Below are 27,445 nucleotides of genomic sequence, written 5' to 3'. Positions count from 1 at the left end.
AAAGTAACTTAAAATATGTATAGCTACTTTTATCATGGTTGATGCGTTTTGCTATTTATGGACCATTAAATAAGCATTACATTGTTATTTGGCTAGCTAGCTACAATACAATGTCATGCTGTGTGCCACTGTCCGGTTAAATTGTGACATCAAAAATTGGGATTATAAACGCTAGGGCGTTCTTGCATAAATATAGTTAGCTACCCGCTAGTTAGGTTAATTATTTAGCTAGCCACACTGTGTTTGCTGCTTTCTAAAACAAAATGGACAGGAAAACGGCAATTTCAATCACGCCCAATTGCACATGTTACGCCAAGTAGCTGTTTCTTGCTAGCTGTCCTAGTTTGGTCCGCGTGCTATGTGGCGTGTCATAGCTAACTGATGGCTAGCTAGCTAACCTAGTTAGCCTACCTGCAAACAAATAGTAGGGGTTTCCCCCAAATGTCAACCATAAAAATTCATACAGCTATATTTTTACATGACGTCTTTTTAATTTTTTTTAATTTTTCAGTTCACATCTCCAGTAAGCAGCCATGGACGAATGGGAAGAAGAGCAGGTAGCTAGCTCTTAACTAATGCGTTAGTCAATTGTCAATGTCAGGTTAGGTTGCTAGTATTGAACAGGCAGACGCTATGCTGAATAAAAGAATAAAAAAGCAGCTTGCTACTGCTGCGTTTAATATACATGTCTTAGTAACGCAGTTATCAAAAACTGCTAAAAGGCTAATGTTTAAACAAAAAGCCATCACTGACATGGTCTAAGCCATGTCAGTTATTTGTGGAGCTTATCAAAAAATATTAGAGGTAATGTTTTATACGATACACTTTATACTTTTCTATGTCAAATGTATTACTTTCTAAATTTGTGGTAGTGCTATTCAACATCAGTGAAAACACAAGTTATACGGGAGATTTTTAGAAATGATCTATTTCAGATGCAGACATGTTTGCTTTTTTTTTTTTTTTTTTAAAGTTCTTGGTGACCTGTTGCTTTCTTGTTTGTGTGTTTTTTGTGTTTTTCTTCCATCCTCCACAGAGCCCAATTGTGGACAACACAAGTTTTGGTAAATACACTTCATTGGATTCCCAGATAAATCTTCCATATTTTTTATTCTCTGCTATTATCCCTTCAGTGTTTGTGCATTATTCACAAATGCTTGTCTTCCTCTTGATGTATGTAATACATAAATGCATATTATTGTAGTAAAATATTTAACATTTTTCACATTTCACAATGTCACAGTGCAATGTTTCATTTGATTTTGTTTTCTAGGAATTGCTGGGAGCTCTTGGAACAGTGGGGACTGCCAAAATGGTCTCAAAAGCACCTTCAATGGTAGTATTTGATCAGTAATTTTTTTTCAAAACATTTGGAAAGACCAAATAAGCACTAAACCATCATGGATTGTTAGACTTAATCATGCCTTTGAGGGTCTGATGTGCTTTGTGGGTTGTAGACAATAACAGCTCTTGGAAAACCAGTGGTGGTGGGTCTGGGTTCCAAGGTGGAAACAGGGGTGAGTGAGCTGGTGGTATCCTATGAGCCTAATTCATGATGAGTCATAATTGTGTGGTAGCATGAATCTGGCTCTTTTCTGAAACAATTCCAAATGTCTTCAACATTAGGTTGGGGCTCTAGATGTGGTGGTGGAGGTTTCAAGGGCTTCAGTTCAGGTGCGCCGTTATACCTTTTTCTTTGCAAGGTATTACATGCACACATGAGGGATTTCTTGGTTAGTGCACATGTAACCCATAAAATGACACTGAATTATTTAGTTATCCAGAGAGTGTGCAGAAACTATCCCAGATAAACACATGCTCTGCACATGTAGTTTTATTTAATATATAAATGCAGGAAATTGTGAATCACCAGTGAGGGTTAGGATTTCCTGATAATGGTATAGCCCTGTCTGTAACTGCTGTATCTGTTGGGCATGCTCATGATGCTGTGCTCTGTATAGGTGATGGAAGCAGCTCATTTAATGGTGGAGATGGACTCGGGGAAAGAGGAGGTAGAGGCAAGTAATCAGTCGAGCTGGTGAGATGAGGCAGGAATCTGTTTATCTGTGTTGATTATTCTTGTTACCTTGATCCAGGAGGCAGGGGACCTAGAGGCAGAGGAGGATTTAGGGATGCCTTCCATACAGGTAATTCTTCTGACTTGTTAATTGTTGACTTTGTTCAGTGGATGCCAGAAAATAAATTTTTTCCCTTGCTAGAGGCTGATGAAAATTGCAGTGGTAATGGTCGAGTTTAACGTTTTTCACAGTAGATAAGTGCAGGTTTTTTCTGAACTTGCTGCTATAAAAATGTGTAAGGCTAATTATCATTAGGTTTAACCAGTGGTTTTGGGGGCAGTCATGGGCACAGAGGAGGGCATAGTGCTTTCAGACAGGATAAGCTAGCTGGTACAGAGTAAAGTCTCCTATCCAATGAGCTACTGGCGTGCTTCTTGACTATATCTGTGATTCTACTGAAAGTGTTTCTGCCTATTGTTTTAAGCTGGAGGTGTAGAAGTCAGAAGAGGTTTTGGGGGAGGTGGCGGTGAGGTCATCTTGGATAAACATTTGTATTAAATTTTTCAGAGCATCAGACATATATTTTAAATTGTGTGAAGTGTTCTTTTAAAGGTGTTCATTTCACATTAGAATTATAAATTGGTGTTTTTAATCATGTAGGTTACAGAGGACGGAATGAGGAGGTGTTTTCCAAGGGTTGGTTCCTGTCTTAAAATATTTTTACCTTTTGTGGGCTTCCTCTCCTTTTCTGTATCCTATTGCATTTGTTCCTTTTTGTCCTTTATTAACCAGGTTCAAAGATGGACGAAGAGAGAGATTTGAATGCAGGTGAGGGATTCCTTAGTCCAATAGAACCTAAGACAATGTGAGGACCCTGTTTTGGATTGGAGTATTATTACAATTAGAACTGTTGATGCTAAACTGCACTAAGGCATTAATTAATCTTTGTTCTCCTTAATTCTGTGTCGCAGGGCCCAAGGTCATCTATGTACCGCCTCCACCACCAGAGGAGGAGGGTTCTATTTTTTTCCACTATGAGACAGGAATCAACTTTGATAAATATGATGATATCCTTGTGGATGTTAGTGGAAGCAATCCTCCCAAGGCCATCATGGTGGGTGATGACATTTCCCCCACTCATGTCCTCTTTCTCAACCCCACACTCCCATCATAATGACACTGTGTGTTTCATTTGAACCAAACTGATTAACTTGGTAAGAAATTGAAAGAACCAATATTTTATTTTTTTTGCTTCTAGACATTTCAGGAGGCAGGACTGTGTGAGTCACTCAACAGAAATGTCTCAAAATCAGGATATGTGAAGCCCACTCCAGTTCAGAAACATGGTATTCCGATTATATCTGCTGGACGAGATCTCATGGCTTGTGCACAGACTGGATCGGGGAAAACAGTGAGTATTCACTTGGAAAATAAGCAGGAGCATCGTTTATTCCTAGTGTTCCTTTATGCAGAACAGCCTTGGGACCCCCCTCTACTGTTGTGTAAATCGTATCTATTTAATTCTTTGTACTGACTGATGCACAATATTATTCATGCTTGGGCCCCATTAGGTTTTTACAAAGTTGTAAAAATGTTTAATTCATGCTACTCATGTTCCAGAAGTGGTCTCATGAGGATTGCGTCATCCTAAGTAGCTAAAACCAAGCAAATGGTCTGTGTGGTAGCGCCATCACACTAAGCCAGTATTGTTTACTTCTTTTCCCCCCTTCACCTTCCTTAGGCTGCCTTCCTGCTGCCCATTCTGCAGCAGCTGATGACTGATGGTGTGCCAGCCAGCAAATTCAGTGAAATGCAGGAACCTGAAGCAATCATCGTGGCACCCACCAGAGAACTGATCAATCAGATTTATCTGGAGGCCCGCAAGTTTGCATATGGGTACAAACTAATGTCTTCACCCAATCCCCTTTATAGTGGCTTAATGTGTATAAACCCCTGTTTTTAAATCACTAATTTTAACTGAATACATGGTTGTATTTTCTTGCAGGATAACTTGGTGGTCCTTTTTAATATTTTCCTTGCCAGTCTCTCCTGATGCAGTATTGAGTGCAATATAATCATTTGAAGCACATGGCTGAAAAACACTTATGAATGTGTTGTAGAACTTGCGTGCGTCCTGTCGTTGTTTATGGAGGTACAAGCACTGGATACACAATTCGGGAGGTGTTGAAGGGTTGCAACGTGTTGTGTGGGACCCCTGGAAGATTACTGGACATTATTCGTCGTGGAAAGGTATTTTTATTTTGAAGTGATATTTGATGGGTAAATTTATTCAGAAGCTGAAATGTAGTTGCCTTTCAATGCTTTCTGACCAACCAGACTTTTAGCAGCACATTTAAATAACTGCATGAAAGTAAATGTATTTATAAGGGAAAAGATGTTAATGCTCTTGGCATACATCTGGCATTGTTTGTTTGGTGTTCTTCAGGTTGGACTGAGTAAGCTCAGATACTTGGTCCTGGATGAGGCTGACCGGATGCTGGATATGGGCTTTGAGCCGGACATGCGGAGGCTGGTGGGCTTTCCAGGAATGCCTGCTAAAGAAGAGCGGCAGACCTTGATGTTCAGTGCAACATACCCAGAGGATATTCAAAGGTGACAGACCTCTGAATTGCTTCTATGATTGGATGCTAAAACCCCAGTGATTGAGCAGTAAAAGTGACTTGTCTTTGTGGATCCCTAGTTAAAAGTAATATCTCCAAGATGTTCCTGGATATTCTGCAGTTTTGTAATATCCTAACTGCATAGATCTGAGAGATCCAATGTTTGATTCTTTAGTTCAGGAGCAATGGAAGCTGAGGGAGGGTGTAAATATGGACTATTGAGTCTCAATAGTAGGAACCTCTCTCTGTGCATGTTCTTTTTTTCTGATGTTTGGCTGAGCGTCTAACTAAAGTAGTCAGTTGTCTGAGTTTGAGGAAATGCGGTTTAGCCTCAAAGCAGCTGACACAAGTTTGCATAATTTCTGTAATGTGTATCCTGACAGGCTGGCAGCTGATTTCCTAAAGGTAGACTATCTGTTTCTGGCTGTGGGGGTGGTGGGAGGAGCTTGCAGTGATGTGGAGCAGCAGATCTTTCAAGTGAAACAGTACTTAAAAAGAGAGCAGCTGCTGGAGCTACTAAAGACCACAGGTATGCATGGATTTTACCAGCTCAAGTTTTTCAAAGCATAGTCACATTCAAAGAGCAGCTGGCCCTTTTGATATTCTAATATCTGCTCTTGCCACCTAGATTTTATTTATTTAAATTTCAGACTCCCTACTTCAGACTTGCAAGGTCACTTTGGCTAATTGATGCTAGCAAATCCCATATTTCCATATAACAATTCTCTTTTAAAAATCATACTGAATCCATACATAACTTTTTTTTAATTCTGGAAATGCAGTAGGGTCTTGTTTTGCATATAAAGTGATTGTGCATGGTTGGTAGCCTGGAGGTTTTGTTCTGCCATTGTAACCTCAGGGATGGAACGGACAATGGTTTTTGTTGAAACCAAAAGAAGTGCAGATTTCATTGCGACGTTTCTCTGTCAGGAGAAAGTGCCAACTACAAGCATTCACGGGTAGGTGCATGTAATGCTTTAAACTTAATTTTAGGAGAAAATGCTGTAAAGGTAACCAGGAGAGAAATTTGCTGTCATGTTCCCCATACTCACTTTCTATGTATTGCTATACAATTGAAAATATGGCTATAGAAATTACTCTCAGACTATACTGATGGGGTTCTGATCCGTTTGACGTGTTTTTTGACATGTTTGACAATTTATTGAGAATTTCAGTTGCTGATATTTGTGTGGCTATTACAGCTGTATGCAAATGGCTTGAAAACAGCCCACTTATATCTGGCTTATTCTGAACAGAATGTTTAGAATTGGAGTGATGGGGATTTAGACTTGTTACTTTTTTTTGAATGCTCAATGTAAACTGAATTTAAAAAATAATAATTTTTCCCGCTGTTACCCAGGCATACCCTCAGAAATTTCCAACCAGCACACCTGTCGGTGTCTGCCAGATAGAGGTTGCATAGTTTGCTATTGCAGGGCATATTATGACCTTTTGGTGTTCCAGGCTCCTTTATCAATCTGAAGAGACCATCTCACTTATTGACTAAAATGTTCTAAGCAAATTTTGGTGGCTCTGAGCATGACGTAAACAACCCGAAGAATATATATATCTTTTGCAGTGACCGAGAACAGCGGGAGCGGGAAATGGCCCTCAGTGACTTTCGCACAGGCCGGTGTCCTGTGCTGGTGGCTACTTCTGTCGCTGCTAGAGGGCTGGACATCGAGCATGTCCAGAATGTGGTGAACTTTGACCTGCCTAACAACATTGAGGAGTATGTGCACCGCATAGGGAGAACGGGCCGCTGTGGAAACACGGGAAGAGCCATTTCCTTCTTTGACCCAGAGCCTGATACTCCACTGGCTCGCTCGCTGGTCAAAGTCCTGTCAGGGGTTTGTTATTGTTTTTAAAATGTACCTCCATCCAATGAGACAATTTATAGTTGCACCATCTGTGCACGTACAAAAGGTTCAAGGTCAGCCGCTTCCTCTTTTCCTCAGGCACAGCAGGATGTTCCTTCATGGCTGGAGGAAATTGCATTCAGTGCACATGGCACCACAGGATTTAACCCACATGGGAAGGTGTTTGCCTCTATAGACACTCGCAAGGTACGTGCATAGTTTGACATGCCAGATGACTCATTGTTGCCCTTTTTAACTGTACTCTCTCACTGGTGGAGAAGTGAGCTGGAGTACACCCAATCCGTGTTGAGACCATCTGATTTTAAATAAGGGAATCGGGTGTGCTGCTTGGTAATGAAAACCTGTCGTCATATTGGCCCTTTGTGGATATTCTCTAGCCTTGCACTTCTCTAGTGCTGCCATAATAGACACAGATTTATGTAATGAAATCTATACTTAAGTTTGGATTTTGTACTTGGTAGCTTTGGTACCCTGTAGAAGTGCCTAAATTTGACCTTGTGCTCACAGGGTGGCTCTTTTCAGAAGGAATGGGCAACCCAACCGGCTATGCAAAGTGCTGCAGCAGCTGATGACGAAGAATGGGAGTAGATCTACATGTGCTTACCTTTTACCTTTTGTTCTGATGTTTGTGTTCATATATATATATATATATATATATATATATATATATATATATATATATATATATCTCTTATGTTAAGAATCTGCTTAGGTGCACGCATTTAGATTTGTGGAGGGCCCTAACACTTAGGCACTCGAAAAGAGTTGCCTTGGAAAAAGCTGTTGGTTTGATTTGCATGTTTTGGCTTCATAAATAAATGTAATGGGTGTAGATTTTTGCCCGAGTTCTGGGATGAATCACTTTACTGTGTGTGTACGCGTACCCGGGTATATTTTTCTTTGAAAATGAGTGGATTTGCACTAATTTAGAACTTTAAAATGGACCAATCACGTGACCTTGTATACCCCGGTTCTTTTGTGCCAGGCTGTTTCCAGTTTGATTTTTGGTCTTCAGTGTTTTTCTGACGGTACAAGTTGAACAAAAAATGGTTTGCAGATGGGGCTTGTGAAATAAAGTCGTTTACACATCAAATTAATGCTTAAATGTGGGATTCCTTTGTTCTATACAATTTAAAGGCCTGAGCAGCGATATTGGCATCGTACCAATTTAATACAGCTGCAACGCATCTCGAATTATTTAAATAATCGATTGGTAACAGCTTGGCTTTTGTAACACGGGAGGCGTTATTTCCTCATATCCCGACTTGCAGGTTGGTGTCGCAACGGTCAAAACGCGGGTCTTAGAACATGCGCTTCCATTGATGCATTTTGTTATTCGTAATTTGTTCGCGTGGCAAACAACATCACGGATAAAGAATGAGGGTAAATTACGGCGTGATGACCACCCTTCTCAAGGCTCTGTTACCTTTGTTGTAAAGCAGCCTGATGAGGATCAACGTTTAGTGACCACAAACGAAACTTGCTTCGAGGGTAAGTAAGCGGAATGACGACGTTTGATTTAATGCATGGGTTTAAAGTTTCTCAGCTTGTGGCTTCGTTAAAAGCTAATTGTACATAACTTTGTTATAGATACCACGTATTCTACTGTCATGGAAGCCCGCAACCAACCTTTTTTCCCCCTATATATAGCAAAGTAGGTTTAAAAACAATGCAGACCTCTCCGCTTGTCATGGTTCTAGTGCTTCAAGTGGTTTGTACAGGTGAGTTTGTTTTATCTCTTTACCCAGTCAGTCAAGTTTACTTAGGCTACAGATAGCCTTTTAGCTGCCATTTAACGGAATGTATATTGTCCGGTTTACAGGAAATAGTTTTGAGGAAAAAAGAACTAGCAGGCAAATTGTGGGTGGTATAGGCTGTGGTCGAAGACCCAAGGCTATGACCACCTGGCCCGACCTTTACATTTACAACTCATTAAACTAGTTGGCATATATTTTTAATCGGAATTCAGCACACCAATGTAATGTGATTCTATTTATTTATTTATTTGTTTGTTTATTTTTGCCAGGCTAGTATCAGCTCAGCAGTGATGCTGGCACATATCCAGTAACTACTGTGCCGGCTACACCCATGCCTGTTCAGCAACTACTTTCCAGCTACAGTGGGTCACTGCTTTGGTGATGATTTATATCAGCAGTGGTCCTGTGCGCTGGTTTAACAATTGTGCATGCCAGCAGTTTGTAAATGTAAACCTACAAAATCGACCTATAAGAGAAACTAGTGCATGTATGTTTGTTTTTCTAATAAAGCGGCTAGTGTCTGTATGCATAACACAATATCTGCTATTTACGGTCATTCTTATCCCCTTCCAGGACAAGAATTATGTGAAGTTTTTCCAGGGAACCAAAACATCATATATGGATCAGACATAATAGTGTCATTGAAAGCGTCGCCGAACAGTAATTGCCACAATAAAAATACTTTTAATACCAGCAGAGTTTACTGGACCCTCAACAATCAGAGGATAGCAAAACATTATTATGACTCCAACTCCAGCTTTGCCTCAGTTTCCATTGGAAACTTCTCACTGGCACGAGGGGTAATAGAATGCCTTTTAGATGGTGACATTCTGGGTGGTGTCATCTTTACTTCATATTGTAAGTAAAACATCTTATGGAAACACCTTTGGATCTGACTTTCTCTGCATTCTGTTAATATGCTAAACATAAAAATGCTAATCTCTACACTGATGGATCTCTCAGATGTTCTCAGCAACCCCCAAAATGTCTCATGTGTTGGAAAACTTGATTCTTTACTGATTAAATGTATAATCACCTGTAATTGGGATCTTGATCATACAGAGAATACTAACTACACAGTTTTGATGAAACAGTAAGTTAACTTTTTGATGTAGTTTAATTCTTGTTTTAACTGCAATTCCAAATGCAAAAGTTCTGTAAAAATATTATTTAAGGATTTGTGTAAAATGATACTATTTTTTACATGGTTATGACCTTCCATATACCATAATGCGTATGTAAAACAATATTAAATATTTTGAAGAAATGTGGCAAAATGCCATAAAGCTTAATACCACTGCATGTATTTCCACAAAAGTAATTTTGCAATATAAGATTAGCTTTGATGGACTTGAGTGTGAACTGTGTAATTAATGCACTCCTTGTTCTTGATACATACTACCCCATATGTAGAAGGTTACTAAAAAAATAAATGTGATCTTCAAATTTTATGTACTTTTCATACTGCTATACATTTATAGCATTTGGCAGACACTCTTATCCAGACCAACTTACAAAAGTGCTCTTTGTAAGTGCTGTAGAAATAAAAATGGCTTGTTTTGGTCCTGATAATGTATGATGTACATGAATTAAAAGTTAACTGCATATTGTATAAATAGGAAAGGGGTAATCATGTTTAATATATTGTTTTAAAAATAATTATGCCCGACCCTTTGTGTTTGTCTTTCTTATGAGTAACTATTATCTCTACATGCATATGTGGTGTTTTTCCACAGAGGTTCAGAGGAGAAAACCTGCATATCTAGAGAAAAATCCTGCACATTTGCTGATGAAAGGGGTCCATTACTAAGTAAAAGCATTACTATAACAGTGACGGCTGAGAATCCAGTTGGGAAAGCTTTGTCAGATAAAGTTACCTATGATGATGTTTGGTCAATTGGTGAGTAGCAGATACTCAATATTAATTCAACAGTTTAAGTATCCTGACTCTCCTTTTTTCAGACCTTAAGTAGATTTTGTTTGCAGTGCTTTTACCTGTACTTGGTACTTGTGCACTAACAGGTACACACTAAGCAAAGTGTTTACTAGAATTTACTTTGTGTACAAAACACAAGTATGACCGAACACAGCCCTTGATTATATGTAATGTGTATTGTAGATTGTTTGGTGTTATTGCTGTCACTGTTAGATTAATTGTTACACATAGACAATGGAGGGGAGGTAACTTCTCATCCACTAGTTGAACAGTTCCTGTTTATAGAACTGCTTTAGACTGGTCAAATTGCATGGAACTGTTAGTGGACTACACTCTTTAAGTGACTTTGAATTTTTCGTCAACTGTACAACTGAGCGAGTTAAATGCACTGTTTCCTTTAGTTAAAATAGATCCACCAGATGTTCATGTGGAACTTGAATTGACTTATCTCAGAGTGAATTGGGAAAACATTGAATTCAGAAAATTTGAAACAGATTGTGAAATACATTTTACTGATCATGAAAGAGATTCATATACTGAGGTGAGTCATGAATTCCTGAATAATTGCCTTCCATGTGTTCTGTATAAACATTTTGTTTTTGTCTTTAACCCAAATATCTTGTGGAATTACTGCTTCTGTTTTTTTGTACAATGACATAACTAATGTTTTTATCAATAGATAAAATAGTACATTCTACCTCAATGTTGTAAGTCTATTACTAAGTATTGTTGCTCAAGTGCAAAGTATTAAAATAGTGAATTTGGATGGAAAAAAAGTTATGATGGAAATGCCAATAAAATCAGTATTTTGCTCAAAGAAAACAAATGAACACACCTTACTATGCACTGAAAAAGTGAGGTTTTTAATTGCTTGTGTACCCTCTGTGAAGGTGGTAATCTAAATGGTATACATTTATAACAATGCTCTATCTTTGTTCATTTTTACCTTACTCATATGCCTTTTAGCCTGTTAAACCTGTGAAAGTTGCCTCAAAAAGTCCTTATTTACTGACTGGAGTGAAACCTTGTACCAACTACACAATCTCAGTGTGTTGCAAGTTAAAAGGCTCAATCTGGAGTGCATGCAGTCAAAATGTTTCAGTTCTCACCTATATCAATGGTAATAAGATACCTTTTGTCTTTCTAACCCTAATATAGTTTCTTAGATACATTTCTTAATTGCAATAGAAAGATGCCATTTTGTAAAACAAATGTCATTTTGTTTCTATTAAGTCAGTCATGTTCAGCTGTGGAGGTCTAAAAGTGTGTTATCTGACAAAGAGAAAAGATCAGTGCACCTTATGTGGAAGGTAAGACAACAAAAGTTTCTAGTGCTCACAACCGTTATCAAATACAATCTTCACATCATGCGCTTTCCCTTTCTTTCAGGGAGTCCCTGCATCATGCAATGCTTTTGATGAGTATCGTCTCTTTGACCACACTTACAGCTCAAACTTTGTTACAAGTTTCAAGCCCTCCGAGAATCATACCTTTATTACACTGGATGGCAATTCACACAGATTGTCTGTAGCTGCATTCCATAATAACACCCACCTCACCGAAGCTTTCATTGACATACCAAGCACAGCAGAAGGTTTGATGATTTGGATAATATATGAAACGGATTCAAATTATTTCACATGTGGCCTTTTGAATTCATTCATGTTCAATTGGTCAGATTTAGATTTCCCTCCGCTTCGTAATGTCAGCATGCTAGCCAAGGATGGTGAAATTCATGTCACCTGGGATAAGCCTCCATCTCCTGTCAGTGGCTACATAATTGTCTGGAACAGTACAGACAAAGACTTTTTGTGGCAGCAAACTCAGGAAACGCAATTCTCTGTACAAGGTAGTTGCACTTAGGAAATGGTGCCAATTTTTAATTCTATGTTTATAACTGAGAAGTAAAAATAATGTTGCTTGCAACAACAGGTGAGCCCTTAACTCTCTACACCATATCTGTGAGCCCAATTTATGAGGATGGACCTGGAGATGAAGTCAGAATTGATGAATACATTCAAGAAGGAAGTGAGTAACATATCGGAGCTGGTAGTTAATTTCAGATCACTTTGCTCAGAAGTAGGCCTGTAATTCATTATATAATTCAGCCTCGCTTTTGTACATTTGAATTTATCCTCCTCTTCCCTGTAGTGCCCCCAAAAGTGTCTGAAGTTAGGGTGACGTGGATTAGTGACAAAAATGCTGAGATACAGTGGGTCCCAGCATCACGCACTGAGTGTTGTGCATTGGTTGTGAACTACACCGTGATTTTCAAAGCCCAAGATGACCCCGAACCCAGAAGTAAGTCCAGTGTGTCTTTTGTTGCATTTGCAAAAATGTCATTTTGCACAAGGGTGTTATGATTTGGTTGTACAGTGAGCCCTCTTTTTGAATAGATGTGACTGTGAGTAAAAAACAACGAAGTGTCATCCTGGATGACCTGCGGCCCAGCACAGTCTACGCCGTCTATGTCGTAGCCAATTCAATGGCTTCTTCCTCGAATAGTGATACTAAACAATTCTCAACTAAGCTATATGGTAATTTTTAACTTTACTTTTCACAGTAGTAAATTTAATTGTCTTGTCAATCTTTTAAAGAGAGGATTATCCTGGTTTGACATGTGTTTATGATTAATGAACAGATGACTGACTTCACGTATAGCAGTATTGAATATGAACATTAGACAGACGTGTCTAAAACATTGACTTTGCCAGGTGGAGCCTCCCTTACCACACTCATTGCATACTGCCTGACATTGGCCCTGCTCCCTGTGTTTGTAGTACTCAGTGTGATGATGTGAGTTTTCCTTTCCCCCTGCAACACCCGTACGTTTCTTTGAGTTGATTACTTATCCATAGAACTAGCAGATTTCCACGATCTAATAATTTCCTATTGCCTCTACAGGAGGAAGAAATATTTGAGTGAGAAGTTTCCCAATCCTCGATTTAGCTCATTGACTGTATGGTCTTCACAGTGTCATAGAACGGTGGTCCTTATTTTCTTTGTATCTACCACATGTTTATAGCAAACCTTGTTTCTGCAGGAAGTGTCTTTTTATGAATATGCTCATGATGGGTTTTGTTTCCAGAACTGGAACCCCCTAACAATGCCTTGGGTCTGTGACACTGAGAAGATTCTCCGATGTCACCTAGACACTGAGGCAGTCAGCATCTCCCCAGCAAGCAGAAGAGAGCTAAAGCTTGAGGCCTCAATGCCAGAAAACATGGTTCTGGCCAGCTCTCCTATTATAATGGAACTGCCATCTGGTGGAAAACGGGAAACATCCCAGATTTTTCCATTGACGGATGTCCATACACCTGGAGTTTGTCCCCTACGCCTTTCTCAGTCTTCTTACAGAAACCAAACCACCGTGATGAGCCCCGTGAAGTCACCCAGGAAAGGTCCCGTGAAGCCTTGTCCTTCAGAGGAGACAGAGATGCTACTGAAACAAAAGTTCCAAAATGAAACCGCAGATACCACATATGTTGCAGTGGATGCGTTTGAACATGGTAAACGTGAAAGCAAGTAAAAAGAGGAGTATTTGCAGTTATTTGACATATTTTGTCCTTGTTATTTGGACCTAGATTATGATGATTATAATGCTTCATTATTTGCCTTTATCTCCCTTCCTATATCTGGCAGGTATTGGCAGAGAAGTTAGATTGTAACCAACATAACCTGAATATTACCATGTTTTCTTCTTCTGTCTTGCACATAATAGTTACACAAAACACACCATCCACAAATGCTACAATAGTTACACAAAATGGCATCCTAGATTTGAATGTAATGTATGAACGGCATTGTTGGCTGTGGATTCTGCTGCAAAATGGTCATTTATGGGTGTTTAATGGCAACTTTAGGCTAGTCACCAGTATTGCTGCATCCTTCCAAAGTTGGTGCTTAGTGCACTCTCAAGCACTTAGCATAACAGACTAATGCACTTAAGTGCATTTCTCATGAGTAAGCCTTTATTTCTCATAGGGTTATTGCAGAGTGTTATATCTGTATTCAGTGATTTCCGTCCTGGAAAAAGATGCATGTGAAAATGCTTGCATTAAAAATCTTTCTGATGTTACATTATAAAAAATACCAATAAATATATGTTGATTATTTTATTCTTTTACACACACAGACCAAAAAGAAAATTCACATTGCTGTTTATTATAAAAATGTTTCTTATTGCCCGAATATGAACATCATGGCAAAAAGTGCAATGGCATTTGACAAATAATGTTCACCATTTTGTTATATTTTAATGTTTACTTGTACTGCAAGGTATGGCTTATGATACTTCCAGAGGTGTGTGGGCTGGGTTTCAAAAGTGTTAATGTCAATGAAATTCTACCAAGATGTCAGTCCAAATGCATGATGAAACAAACTTTTGGGCAAAAGCCCAATCAATGAAGGTATGCTTGGATAAAAACACATTTAGAAACGTGGTGAACCTCTTCATGCATTTGTTTAAAAAAATCACTTGTGGCCTCAAAACATGTAAACTAGGCAACATTTATGCATACATTCTAAGGATTTATCAAATAAAAAAGTCACACCCCAGCCAGTACCCAGTCAGCCCTCACAGACCACATCCACCAATCATACTACCCATTCACTTCCCTGGTCCAATCACCCACTTTTTCATTAATCACCCATACCTTTCCCTTTTTGATCTCACTCTATTTAATCCCCACGGCTGCATAGACTTGCACGCGTACGTGCGCATACGTGTGTGTATATATATATATATATATATATATATATATATATGAAGGGCTGGATTGAAAGACTGCACAGAGGCACTAAAGATTGCAGAAAAGGAATGAGCTCTGAATACAAGTTTCTGGGATCTACCTCACCAGGCAGAACCACAATTGCAGGCAAAGATTCCCATGAGACAATCCAGCACATAACAGCAGGATGCAAGATGCTAGCAGGCAGAGAATACATAGAATGCTATAACCAAGTGGCTGGCATAGTATACAGGAGTATCTGTGCCGAGTACGGGCTGGAAGTTCCGAGGTCAAACTGAGACCCTCCAAGGTGGAGAATGACTGAGCTAAGATCCTGTGGGACTTCCAGACAGAGATAGACAAAATGATAAGGGCTAACTAAATAGTGATTCCATTAGTAATCGGAGCACTAGGGGCTGTGACCCCAGACTGGGAGAGTGACAGATACTAGTAACAACATTAACAACACTAACAACAAGATTTCCGTCCAGAAGTGTTCAGTCCTGGTAACAGCTAAGACAATATGCAGGACCCTCCAGCTCCCAGATCTCTGGTGTGTGTGTGTGTGTGTGTGTGTGTGTGTGTGTATTTTGCAGTGAAGTACACAACATTTCCTTCCAGAGATTTTCACTGATAACAGAAAATGAAATTGAAATTTACAGGCACATGTTATTAAAGCCTAGTGTTACTGAAACAACAACTCTACCAAAAATATTCTCTTTTATAAGTAGCGTTCAGTGTGAAACCAAATGGAGAAACCTACAACAGGCATTAGACTGTGGTAGTGAAATCAGGTCCCTGGATACAAAGCACAGGACTCTTAACAATGAAATGCATCAGTACCACTGTCCTTTCACTGCGATCAGTGGCCACTCTGCTGTGGCATGTAACAAGGGGTGAGGCCAGGTGGGTCCTCTGTGAGAGTGGGTGTGTATTTCTTCTTTGCCACTGGACAGAAGTTCAAAGAGTTATAGCTGGACTTTCCTTCCTGCATCTGTTGCTGCTCTATGCCTTGGCCGCTTGTCCAGTGCCGGCTGCCCTCTAGCAGATGCTCTGGGTGCTCCTCGCTCTCCAGGAGGGGTTGTGTGGACTCGGAACGGGCAAAGACAGGGGCCTGCAAGCTGGGGGTCTGGCCCTTGTAGCCGCTGGCTACCACAGAGGAATACTGCATGGTACTGGCGGTGGTCTGGCACGAGTCGCCCTCATCGTTGTCAGACACGCTCTGCCGTGGGGAGGACATGCAGGAGGAGCCCCCAATGCCACTGCTGTGCTCCTCTGAGAAGTACTTATCCTTCTTGAGAGGCAGCACTGTCTTGTCCTCCTCGCACAGAGACTTCCCATCGAACATGCCCACCTCCATTATGCTCAAATCAGGCAGCTTGGCTATTTTTAGAATGTTCACCTAAGGGAAACAAAATAGTGGTAACCATGAATGCAAACTGAGTCAAATGAGCAGTATAAACATGAAGAAAGATATAATGTTATAAAATACATAAATGTACAGTTCACTAGTCTAGGCAACCAGTAAAGCAATAAAGCAGTAAGCTACCTATGTACATAATGAGAATACACAAACAGTAAGAGAGACTAAAGCATGCTGAACATTCACTGTGCAGAAAATGTACTGTTTTCTCACCCTGGTGGGACAGTCAGGTGACCAGTTAGCAATGGTGCTGTGGGAGGGGTTTGGAATGTGTGGCCAGAAATGATTTTTAATCCTGGAAATAAATTAAAGTTGACAAACCACAAAGGCCACATTTTAGCCATTAACACAGTTGTATCTGTTAAAGCCACAAATTAATTTCAACACAGAAAAAACCCTCTACATGAATATCAATATTTAAAAATTTTAGCGAATTACTAGAGTTTGGGAGAAAGACCACACCAGAAACTCTACCCTTCCTTCCACCTTAATGGAACTTAAAATCTCCACAACTGATGAGGACCGATTCTCCAGAAGCCAGCGTACTTTAGCTTCATTTGATTGACCCTGTATCCTGCTATCACAGCTTCCTACTGTTCTGATGCTCCATCCGACTCTGTCTTGTTTTCTTCCAGACCTTCCCCCCGCCTGACCGCTTCCAGCAACTGTGACAGTGGACAACCATTGTGCTTTCTGTGCAGCAATATGATTTGCAGTAACTTCAATTATGCCAGTCACTTTGCATCTTCCTGCAAACTCCTGCATGTTTATTCATATAGCAGCCAAGCCCACTCTCCTCCCTACAGCCCCTACCACCCTCCCTCCACCAAGTTTGGGGCTAGCTGAGCTCAGAGACCACCAACCATGCCACCTCTCCCATCAAGACCGCTAGGCGCAGACGCTGTTTCTGCCTTCAAGGTCCTCCAGCTACACCCTCGTTTCTGGCATCTCTTTGGCAAATGTTGGGAAGGCAAGTTTTATTTCACCGTTTTGCCTCACATTTGATTGTAAGAGCAGCCTCGAGATATCCTATAAAGAGTGTTTACAGGAAAAAGGGGTTTAAACATTGACGTAGAAATATTGATAATATAAAACATAAAGGATTACAGAGATTATTTATCCTTATAAAATTATCTATGTACAGAGCAGGGGCCTCTGTAGAGGCCTTGCAGGCGTTTGCAAAGGACTCTGGGTAGGCCTCTAAAGGCCTCTGTAATGGTGGATCATCCCTCCACCAGGCATAGAATGGTAAATAAAATCAACATTATCTTGCAGATGCAAGATAAAGTCTTTTTAATTTTTTTTAGATGTCTCTTATTGGAATGTAATGGTATTTTGGATATCAGTTGCATAATGGTAAATAATGTATGACTTGGAAATAATGGTGGAATATTCAAAGATCAAGGTGTAAAAAGGCAAGGCGATTACATAATCACCCTTGAAAAGTATATAAAAATAACTATAAAAAACTCCTGTGTACCCCTCAGATATTCTTCGGAGAGTGCCTCAAATGCATGTTATCTTTAACTTGCAACACAGGACGAGACCAGCTATTCTCTTGAACTAATTCTTGAGTCTGCATCTTTATTTTCTATTTGAATGTACAATTTTTTAAGACAGTCATACCATTCACCTTGAATTCCACACCACACACAGACCCAGTTTCCATTCAAGTTCCTTCAATTTAGGACACAGCCTTCCACTGAATCCTGAGTTCCTCTACCAAATGCAGCATGCTCAGGATGCCATTCTAAATGCATTGGCCCCACACACCTTTTCCACCTGCTGGCCAGGCTGGAAGTGTTTTCCATGCTTCGACACATCTCACAATGACAACAGTAATTCTGTTGCAGTACCTCCACATTCTCCACTCAGGACACTTCCCATCAGAAACCATTATCAGGCACAGCAACACCACTAAACTAGGAAAGCACTGTACCTGTTTCCAGCTTGAGTCCCCTCTCAGTCCATATGATCCCCTAGTATGCCTTGTCCAAATTAGAACTGCCCAAACGCCATGCAATCCCCTCTTCACCTCCAAAAACAATTCCTTTGTCTCCCGACACTGGTTCGACCACTATCCTGGTCAAGTGGTTACTCATCTGACCAGTTATCTAGCTGCTGTATCCAGAAAAGGCACCCCATGCGTACCACCAACAGATGTACCAAATGCAGCCTGCAGCTTTTGGCGCTGGCTTCTTCCATCATAGACACTGCACAGAACTCTAGCCAAAGTTTACCCACAGTCACAGAATCATCCCTACTCCAGCTGCTATTGAAGGTGTGGTCTGCACTCTCAATCAGACAATTCTAGAAAAAAACTCCCTAATGATACCTTGATATACCTTGATCAAAAAGATAATTTATTATTGCTCTTTGTTGTTCTTTGCGCTTTGTTTAATATATTTATTTGCATTGCAAATATTTGTTTTCAGCTTTTAATTTACAGCGTTGTAGTTCGCTGTTCTCTTCTTCAAACTCAGCAGAAATATGGTTTTTACGTGTGCTACTTGACTCACGATTCTCTTTTCTTCAGAGAGTAGATCATTATAAAAAGAACAAAGACCAGGAAGCCCAAGCACACCATCACTTCGAGTTCACCAACATCTACAGTTTACAAGAAAAACATTATGTTGTGTGTGTAAATTGAAAAACATGAATCATACAAACAAAGGTACATGCAATGAATTGCTAGTGACAAATTATGCAGTGCTGCAGCTTGAAATGAAACTTAACATTTCAATGAAATGAAATGAAACTCTTTTTTTGGCATGGAAACTTTATAGCTTGATTAATGTTCATTTGTAACACACAAGTATTCTTTGTGATGGAGTGATGAATTTTACGAAGGCTTAATTAGAATCTCTCAGCACTGAAAATGCAAGGTGAAGGTACAACTGAGTTGTATTACATCTTCTTCTACGTAATACATAAAACATGAATTAAAATGCAAGCTTTACGAAGTACATACCATACTTCGTGTACAAAATGGACTCAGAGCCGTTGACTGAGCCCTCCATGTTGGAAGCCATGACACATACCACATATCGGCTTGCACTGGCCAGTTCGGTCAGCTTGTGTGAATGGAACTCAGACCTAACAACAACAACTGGCAAACAGATTGAATTATGAGCCACAAAAGGTCATGAATTATACTTTACATTCAGTACTGATACAAACTTGAGAGTGTTCCTGCACAACATCATCTAAACCAACATAGTCTTTATCAAGTATGTATAAGCACAAGCAGTAAAGTAACATTTTGTAGGACTCAACCAATTTCTCTTACATTGCTCATTATCTCCTGTTTTATAGAAGATGGTGTAATTGGTGAGAAATCCACGCTGACTGGTAACTGGTATCTCCTCCCATTTCAAGTGAACACTGTTTTTCTGTGTTTCAGTTGCTTCAACAGAGGGGCCCCGTAGAGGAGCTGGGGTTCAAATTAAAAGAAGTTCAGTACATTAATGCAGGTGAATTATCCACATTTACTTTTGTTAGAAAGACTCAACAAATGTCTCTTGAACCAATGTATTACATCAGTTTATTTTTACTTTTTTCTAAAACACTTTGAAATTTGAAAGTTCAAGAAATTGAATCATATAAATACGTGTGAAAAAGCTTGAGGCAAACTGATGATACGTACGTCCTTGTTTGAGATAGGCTTCTACAGTGACCTTGTCTCCTGGTAGGTTATAATACAAGTTGGAATGCTTGACTCCATAAATTGGACAGACTGATATTTTGTAGCGTACAAATGGCTCAAAGTTACCTAGTAGGTAAAGTCAAAAGGAGTCTATAGTTAATAGAACCACACTTATCATGAAGCCATTAATACATTCAGGCTGGCTTAAAGGTTGTTTCTCTTTGAAAATGGACACCAATATAAACATATCCATGAGAATACTAATGTAGAATATGCTATCCTCCACCTGACAAATGACAGTTCTGTAATTAATAAGGTGTTATTTTAGGAACTATTGATATACAGTAATGAAATACTAGAATTAAATACTAATTAGATTTTAAAGTCAGACAACCACCATACATATACCAAAGATGAGCTGAAAAAATAACATGATATTAATAAATACAAATAAAATATTTAACATAATATATAATATTATATGTATAATATGGTATAACAAATACAAACAAGATGAATTCTAATGTAAAGTTTCCCACCTTTAAGCAGAACACTGTATGAGCTGGCATTTTTTTTGGCCAAGACTTTCTGCCAGTCCCTTTTTCCTTCAGGTACCGAGACCCATTCTAGCACATACTCAAAGACACGTAAGAGCCATTTGGAACCAGAGGGTGGGAGCCAGTCCACCCACAGCTGCCCATCTCGGACTGACCAGCGCACCTGTTCTGCTCCAGCTCGGAGCACTGAGAGGTAAAACCACATAATTAGATCAGGGTGATTTGCTACAGAAACCAAAACACCATATTGTTTTATTTTTGTTTTGATTTATGTTTTGTATATTGAAGTTAAGTACTGCTGCATGTGTTCATCTAAAGGTTATTTGACAATTTTGAGCTAAATAAATGAGAAAATAAGAAAAGCCCACTGTTAACACTTCCTTTGTGTTATAGGAATGTGTCTTATTTACCAAAGTCACTGTTTGGTCACCATCTATTAGACAAACTACACATCTCGTGATCATCTTTAACTGTAACTACAAATTCTTTGAATTCTTTGAATAAAACTCCCAAAAACACCTAAATGTTTGTTATGGTTTGAAGTGTTTCTTTTTAACAAAAAGCTACTGAATTCCTAATTTTGTAATTGCACATCAATCCTATCATAAACTATTCGACTGATGTGCACAAATTGCATCATTTCATTCCTGTACCTCTAAAGAGTATTCATTTAGGGTAGGGTATAAAATAAAAAAATGCACAACATGCACAAACTCTTTTCTTCACAGTCAATGCAAAACGTTTCATTACAAGAACAATGAGACAACATGTTCACATACCCTGGCTAGATCTTGGAACCACTAAAGAAGCCACAGGAGAAACACCTGCAGAATTGTGTGCAGTCATTCTGATAAACATCTTTTCCCCCTTTATATGCAACTGGTGCTCTTTAGAATGGACAACATGTCTCTTGGCACTGACCCCATTTTCTTCAACTGTGATGTTATATCCTAATATTTTTCCATTGGATTTCACAGGATCCTGTGACATAAAATAGAAACATAAATCATTTGCTCTCATATCATAAAGCACATACACTACCAAAGAAGCATTTCAATAAATGTGTTTAGTAACAACTTTTACACAAACATTAATAAACATTTCACCTTCCAAATCAGCTTCACCACTGTATTATTTTTCTCTTCATAGACTCTCCACAGATCTGATTTGCTTTCAGGCTCTGAGTAAAATGGGGTGGTATAATAAGATCATATGCAAATGATCAAAGATGACTGTACTGGGCTTTACATAACCACTGAGAATCCTACAAGATGAATCTACTCAGCAGTGACTTACTGGCTTCTGGTGTGCGAGCTGTTGCATTGGGACTCCAGTCACTCCAGTAACCGATGCCCTTCTGATTAATGCAGCGCATCTGAACCACATAATCAGTGTAGGGCTGAAGGAACTGCAGCCTGAAGGACTCAATGTATGACTCAGTGGCGCTTTGGGGTACCTGAAAGAACATGGTCAAGTTTGGACATCACATGACATATGGCTAAACGTCCCTCTAGTTCCATCCCAGGCTGAATGTTTATGATGTGGTAGATCACAGAGACATCCTGAGCCAGGACAGAATCTGACTGTCCAACTTTTAAATAATTCTACCAGGAATCAGGTATTCCCTCATAATTAATATAAATCAGCCCTTCACATACCACAAGGACAGATGAGAATTCAATCACCAATAATTCAGCAATAACACATATCATATCATATCATAGTTCATCTTTACATCTTTAACTCCTCTGAAAACTTAACCAACTATTATATAAGAATTGCAATATTATATGCAGAATTAATAAAAGCTCATAAGTACCTCATTCCAAACGCTGCTGCCTGCTTGGCAGTATCTTATGTTGTACTTAAGCTTTAAGTAAAATGAATGGGTCCAGTTAACAATTAAAGACATTGAGAAATTGGCTTCTGGAATTAACATCACATTTGATGGTGGATTTGGTTTTACTAAGAATAAAGAAAATACAGAAATCAGTGGTGTTTCAGGTAGAACTTCATTGCATTATTAGAATTGCAATAGAATTGCTTTTTAATCAATTTACTATCACCTACCAAAGCATTCTGCATGAGCTAAAAGTTCTGTTGAATTCACAGAGCCCAGTTCATTCTTCACTTCTACCCAGACCTTAGTTTCCATATATATTGGGAAACTGCCTAAATCAACGGTGAGGTTGTTTGCAAGTTTTTTATAACTGACAACTGAGTATGGTTCCACGCTAGAAAGACAAAGGTTTATAAAAAATATCATTACTTACAATTAAAGCACTTTCAACAACACAACAATCTACCATTAAAAAGATGAGTGTTTTGAAAAAGAGTTGTTCTTACTGATGGTCTTGCCAACTGAAGTAACTGATTTCACAATTGTAGACTAGTTTCAGGACTTTCATTTCCCTAATTTAAAAAATATATCTGGATTGTGCTTCAAATTACATTACAATACATTTCAACCAGTACAAACCTATACTGTGCATAGAGTATATAGCTTGTGTTAGAGTCTGGGGCATGTTCCCCAGGATCCCAGTGACATGTCAAATTAGGGGACACCCTCTTGCCCTTTTGCAAAGCAATGCATTGCAAATTCTCTGGTTTTATTGGCAGGTCTGAAAGACATCAGTGTCACAGTGAAAACAAAGATTTCTGATGTGTAAATGTAACACATCACGCATTAATAAAAATGTGTAAAATCCTTTCAAACTCTGACATTACATTACCTAATGGGAAGCTGAAGGAAAAGTAGGAGACAAATAGTAAAGTGGAATGCAGTGGAATTCTCATTGTCACATCCCCTGTTAGCGTCTGAAAAAAAAATTATACACATTTCCAAAAGAAAGGCAGCACTGTATCCTACATTAAAAACAACTTAACTAAAATGCATATTAAGTAGGTTTTAGCAGCTGATTTGTTTGAGAAAGTTTTAAAAGACAATGACAATGTCACAAAAGGAAAATGCAATGTAACGACAAGCACAAATATGAGCATATTACTAATCTATTATAATTGCATGGTTATTCCTGGAAATGTGTGAATGTGTGTGTGTGTGTGTGTGTGTGTGTGTGTGTGTGTGTGTGTGTGTGTGTGTGTGTGTGTGTGTGTGTCTAGCTTTACAGATCTATTGCAGGATTTAATAACTGATTTAATTTTGCTGTAGTTATGACATTTGCCAAAGTTACTGAACACAATGATTATGATTGACCCCAAATTTAATTTTAGAAGATATTACTATCTATTTTGGAGAAACTACGCTTAATAAATCTGGCTTTATGACTTTGTTACAGGCATCATTAACCGAATTTAGTTGGGTGTGTTTAGGAAATTTCCAGTAGTTTCTATATATTGTGAGCATGACCCGATAAAGGAGGTCTGGGATTGTCATACTACAACTAATTTCAGAAGAAATTCTATATTAAACATTGGACTTGGACTTAAATTTCTTATAGTTCCTACATATAATATTGCATGTAACTACAGCTACTCAAATCAGTTACTGACACCTGTAATATAGAAATAAAGTCAACATTTAAAGTAGAAAGTGGAAAAGGTAGGCAGTACAATCTTGTAAACAGAATTTCACATTACGTTACATTTATCAGACATTCTTGTCCACAGTGCTTAGTTGTTTCCCTGTAAGAAATTCTAGTATTCTAGGTCTGAGTCTAAGGATACCATTAAACTAGAATCCTGTTAATGTAGAGAAGTAAGTGGAGGATTGGTGATTGTTAAAGCACTTCAAGCCTACACTTGCTGTGTAGCCAAAGAGTCATGTCTTCCCTGTCTCTTGAGGGGCTGTGGTTCAAGATGAGCTGTACTAGAGGCAAGAGGTATGATGACATGTCCAAAACTATGTACACATTATTAGACTTCCTCTACCACAGAACTGTATGGTCAGAGGTTTTAGGAAAATATCTGATTTGCGTTTAACTATATCCTAGTTTTCCAAAAAAAAGCTAATTTGCGCTTCCTATTCAATTCTACTTCCCACACTCTTCTTTATTAAAAAAAAGAAAGAAAAACCCCACACTAAACTAAACAACAAAAAGATACAAAATAAACATACAAACATACAAACCACAAACATACAAAATAAAAACAACACAATAGTGCACACAGCACAAATTAAACTCTCTGAATGTTTATACTTTAGAACGTCTATGAATCATATTAACTGAAATGGTGGATAAATATTTAGTTTTTGCTGTCTCGGCTCCAAAATCAGTTTAGTGTCAAAGTTTACGAAATCTTACCTCCTCGGAATGGTCATATTATATTCATCCCTTAAAGGCTACGTGATCTGTTTTGCTGGACACCTTTTCCACAACAGTGTTCTCTCTTAGCTCCTTGGATCAGTTACCAGTCCGAGACGGTTCACAGTGTTAATGCACAGCATGTAAAATCTGACTTCAGTCACTATGAGAAACCTGATTTAAAGTTAACCTAAAATATGAGCACGTAGCCTACTATCGCGGGGAATGACGCTTTCCTTAACCCCTTTATGGTTGGTTAATTTTATTGTCAATCTATGAAGAGTCGGTTACACAGTGAGGCGTTTGTTATTTCGTTTACACTTATGCTCCTCCCACTGCCCGAAAGCGCCATACGACAGAAGTTGGACAGCATCCGGTTCAGAATGACTTTCAGTGAAATATAGACTAGTTAGGCATTTTGTAACCACAAAGAAACAAAGATGACACATTCGTCTGCAGCATAGTGACTCATTGTTAAGCAAATAAAATGTACTTCTACGGCACGAAAAATAAAGACATGAAGCATTCCAAAGGCACTTTTCCTAACGTACCACGACTATTAGCAAAGCAAAAGAACGTTTTAATTTCAAGGTGGATATTTTGAGCTTTGGAGAAAGTGGCATTGTGTGTACAGTGGTCCCAAATGGGGGTTAGGTTAAGCGATTCATAGAGGGTGAGTGTTTGTAAAGTATCTGGAAGCGGGAGACCCTCTCAAAATAAACTTCCATATATAGGCATTGGGGTGGCGGTGTTAAATCCTCCGGACATAAGCGTGTAGTGAGACTTTTTGTTTCTCCTCTCTTGTTCCAGAAATATTTTCAAGTTCGGTGTGCTGTTAGATATGGAAGGAGATGACTGGAGAATGTGTGAACTATGAATCTGGCCCACAGCCTCTCATTAACTAAACTTCCTTCAGAATTCATGTTTCTATCTCTGTTGGGAAATCATTCTTTTCAATGAAGCTGGCTTCCATACGTTACAGTTATGTATCATCCAGTTATATAGGTTACTTCTTTTCCTCAAGGGAGACTGGAGAAACTGGACCAGATTCATAAAATTTTAGGGTAACCGCGCTACGATAGGCAAATGTGTCTCTCAGATAGACTAATTACTTCTTACATTAAAGTACCAAAGATGTTGTAATAGTCATGTTTGCATCATATTACAACTTCTTTTATTTCCTCTAAATGTTCACTTGTGAATTAAGATGAAGTAAAGGAGATTCAAAAGATTTTGGGATGCACTCTGGATTTTGGCATGCACTCTAGTTTTAGATTTTTACAGGGCCCTTATCAAGGAAAACTGAATTTCCTTTGCTTTATTGAAATAAAGAACTTTGAAATATATGTAAATATATGTTTAAAGTTTCAAAACACAACATTCACTCCTCCAGTCCAAACAATCCATACATGAAATGTAAGATGAAAAACATCCTGTGCTGAAATCACTTTCTCTGATGTCACGAAAAAAAAAAAAAGAACTATATATCCTAGCCTATTCAGCCAACAGCCGTTTAGCCCCTACCACATACATTGCAGTTTTCAGGCGTATTTCAGCTCTGAGTGTTTTTGAAACAGGCACAATAAATTGCAGCCAATCAGAACAGAGCTCAATTGATCTTCTATCCATCTTAAATGTGCAATAACACAAACAGCCCGTTCTTGTTATGTCTTCAGCCGCAAACCCGCAGACTACATTTCTCATTGTTCCAGATCCCCTGAACATTAGCATCACCTGCCTCTTATTTGTTCCTACATCTTTAAGTGTATATACACCCTCCCCTTTACTACCGATTTATGCCTGTTTCTACAGATTACGTCTTTGTGCCTTTTCTCCCATTGGCGTTTGCCTGGATTATTGTCTGCATTGTTACCGACCCTTGCCTGTTTACCAACACTGAGTTTCGACTATGATTTTTTATTAAATGCCTACATTCATACAAGCAGCTCCATCTCTGCCTCCTGAGCCTGACAAGGGTTTGAGATTGGAAAATGCTTATGCTTTGGTAACATAACTATTCAACTTCTAAGTAAGCCTAAATTGTTGTAGGACACATGACAACACAGCAGGAATACATGGATTTAGGTATGCTAAATGAACGAAAAGATGTTTGACCGCATCTGCTAACAGTCAGTCAAGATCTCTCAAGGGGCAGTGAATATACACTTGACAGTAACTTTTTTTAGAACATACTTCATCTATTGTCATGCATAGTTTTGCGTTAGTCATTTTGTAGCCCTGGTCAACTTCTGACGACAGCACAGCTATTGACTGGACATGTTAGATATCAGATTATTCTCAAGATAGCAATGTAGTAGTGATTGGAAATAACCAAGTGTTTTGAGGCTGTTGCTGACATTGTCCTGTTTGACCTGTGAAATCCATACTGCTTCACCTTTTAAATGAGTTACATGATAGTTGTTTTAATTTGGAGTAAATACACACCATGTCCTTGAATAATCTTGGCTGTTCGTGTTTATGTCCAATAATTGTCATTTATATTTAACAGTATTAAGCATATAGAAACAGTTCTAGATCTACTCATCTGACAATATTATGAAATGCACTTTCCAGCTCTTATCGTAATGGACTAATGAACTTAAGCGCAAGATAGA

At 38.8% G+C, this 27,445-nt stretch overlaps 3 protein-coding genes across 5 annotated transcripts; 2 read left to right on the top strand and 1 right to left on the bottom strand.

Annotated features, from left to right (window-relative positions):
- Positions 1 to 533: 533 nt before the first annotated feature.
- ddx4 (DEAD (Asp-Glu-Ala-Asp) box polypeptide 4) lies at positions 534 to 8,240 on the top strand. The gene is made up of 19 exons (XM_081702757.1): positions 534 to 557; positions 1,274 to 1,336; positions 1,458 to 1,517; positions 1,627 to 1,703; positions 2,053 to 2,147; positions 2,503 to 2,544; positions 2,679 to 2,714; positions 2,811 to 2,846; positions 2,990 to 3,132; positions 3,277 to 3,429; positions 3,760 to 3,914; positions 4,139 to 4,268; positions 4,465 to 4,631; positions 5,023 to 5,168; positions 5,499 to 5,598; positions 6,219 to 6,489; positions 6,598 to 6,705; positions 7,027 to 8,010; positions 8,170 to 8,240. Exons 1-18 carry the CDS (start codon positions 534 to 536, stop codon positions 7,105 to 7,107), a joined length of 1,887 nt encoding a protein of 628 aa, XP_081558883.1. The 3' UTR covers positions 7,108 to 8,010; positions 8,170 to 8,240.
- On the top strand, positions 8,114 to 14,314 carry LOC113576775 (interleukin-31 receptor subunit alpha-like). 2 transcript variants are annotated; one of them, XM_081701891.1, is made up of 16 exons: positions 8,114 to 8,240; positions 8,546 to 8,638; positions 8,850 to 9,134; positions 9,240 to 9,369; positions 10,013 to 10,176; positions 10,614 to 10,753; positions 11,179 to 11,332; positions 11,446 to 11,522; positions 11,602 to 11,806; positions 11,891 to 12,061; positions 12,145 to 12,240; positions 12,364 to 12,513; positions 12,609 to 12,749; positions 12,927 to 13,008; positions 13,117 to 13,198; positions 13,301 to 14,314. In XM_081701891.1, the coding sequence occupies exons 2-16, from the start codon at positions 8,608 to 8,610 to the stop codon at positions 13,739 to 13,741; spliced, it is 2,349 nt and encodes a 782-aa protein (XP_081558017.1). In that variant the 5' UTR covers positions 8,114 to 8,240; positions 8,546 to 8,607; the 3' UTR covers positions 13,742 to 14,314. The 2 variants fall into 2 exon arrangements, with proteins under 2 accessions (XP_081558017.1, XP_081558018.1); XM_081701892.1 differs by lacking the exons at positions 8,114 to 8,240; positions 8,546 to 8,638 and having other exon boundaries at positions 9,026 to 9,134; positions 9,339 to 9,369.
- Positions 14,313 to 25,045, bottom strand: LOC113576766 (interleukin-6 receptor subunit beta-like). 2 transcript variants are annotated; one of them, XM_081701893.1, is made up of 15 exons: positions 24,831 to 25,045; positions 23,301 to 23,385; positions 23,048 to 23,189; positions 22,639 to 22,802; positions 22,388 to 22,533; positions 21,865 to 22,024; positions 21,675 to 21,748; positions 21,348 to 21,549; positions 20,551 to 20,754; positions 20,012 to 20,137; positions 19,655 to 19,798; positions 19,337 to 19,474; positions 18,885 to 18,972; positions 16,579 to 16,660; positions 14,313 to 16,344 (listed from the first exon to the last, which is right to left on the bottom strand). In XM_081701893.1, the coding sequence occupies exons 2-15, from the start codon at positions 23,362 to 23,364 to the stop codon at positions 15,805 to 15,807; spliced, it is 2,274 nt and encodes a 757-aa protein (XP_081558019.1). In that variant the 5' UTR covers positions 23,365 to 23,385; positions 24,831 to 25,045; the 3' UTR covers positions 14,313 to 15,804. The 2 variants fall into 2 exon arrangements, with proteins under 2 accessions (XP_081558019.1, XP_081558020.1); XM_081701894.1 differs by having other exon boundaries at positions 22,915 to 23,385; positions 24,831 to 25,044.
- Positions 25,046 to 27,445: the final 2,400 nt, after the last annotated feature.

This window comes from Electrophorus electricus, chromosome 19 (genome assembly GCF_041902795.1).
Source record: "Electrophorus electricus isolate QZ-2024a chromosome 19, ASM4190279v1, whole genome shotgun sequence".
Taxonomy (NCBI): Eukaryota; Metazoa; Chordata; class Actinopteri; order Gymnotiformes; family Gymnotidae; genus Electrophorus; species Electrophorus electricus.
Note: the sequence above shows the minus strand (reverse complement) of the source record. Positions and strands in the feature narration are given on the sequence as shown.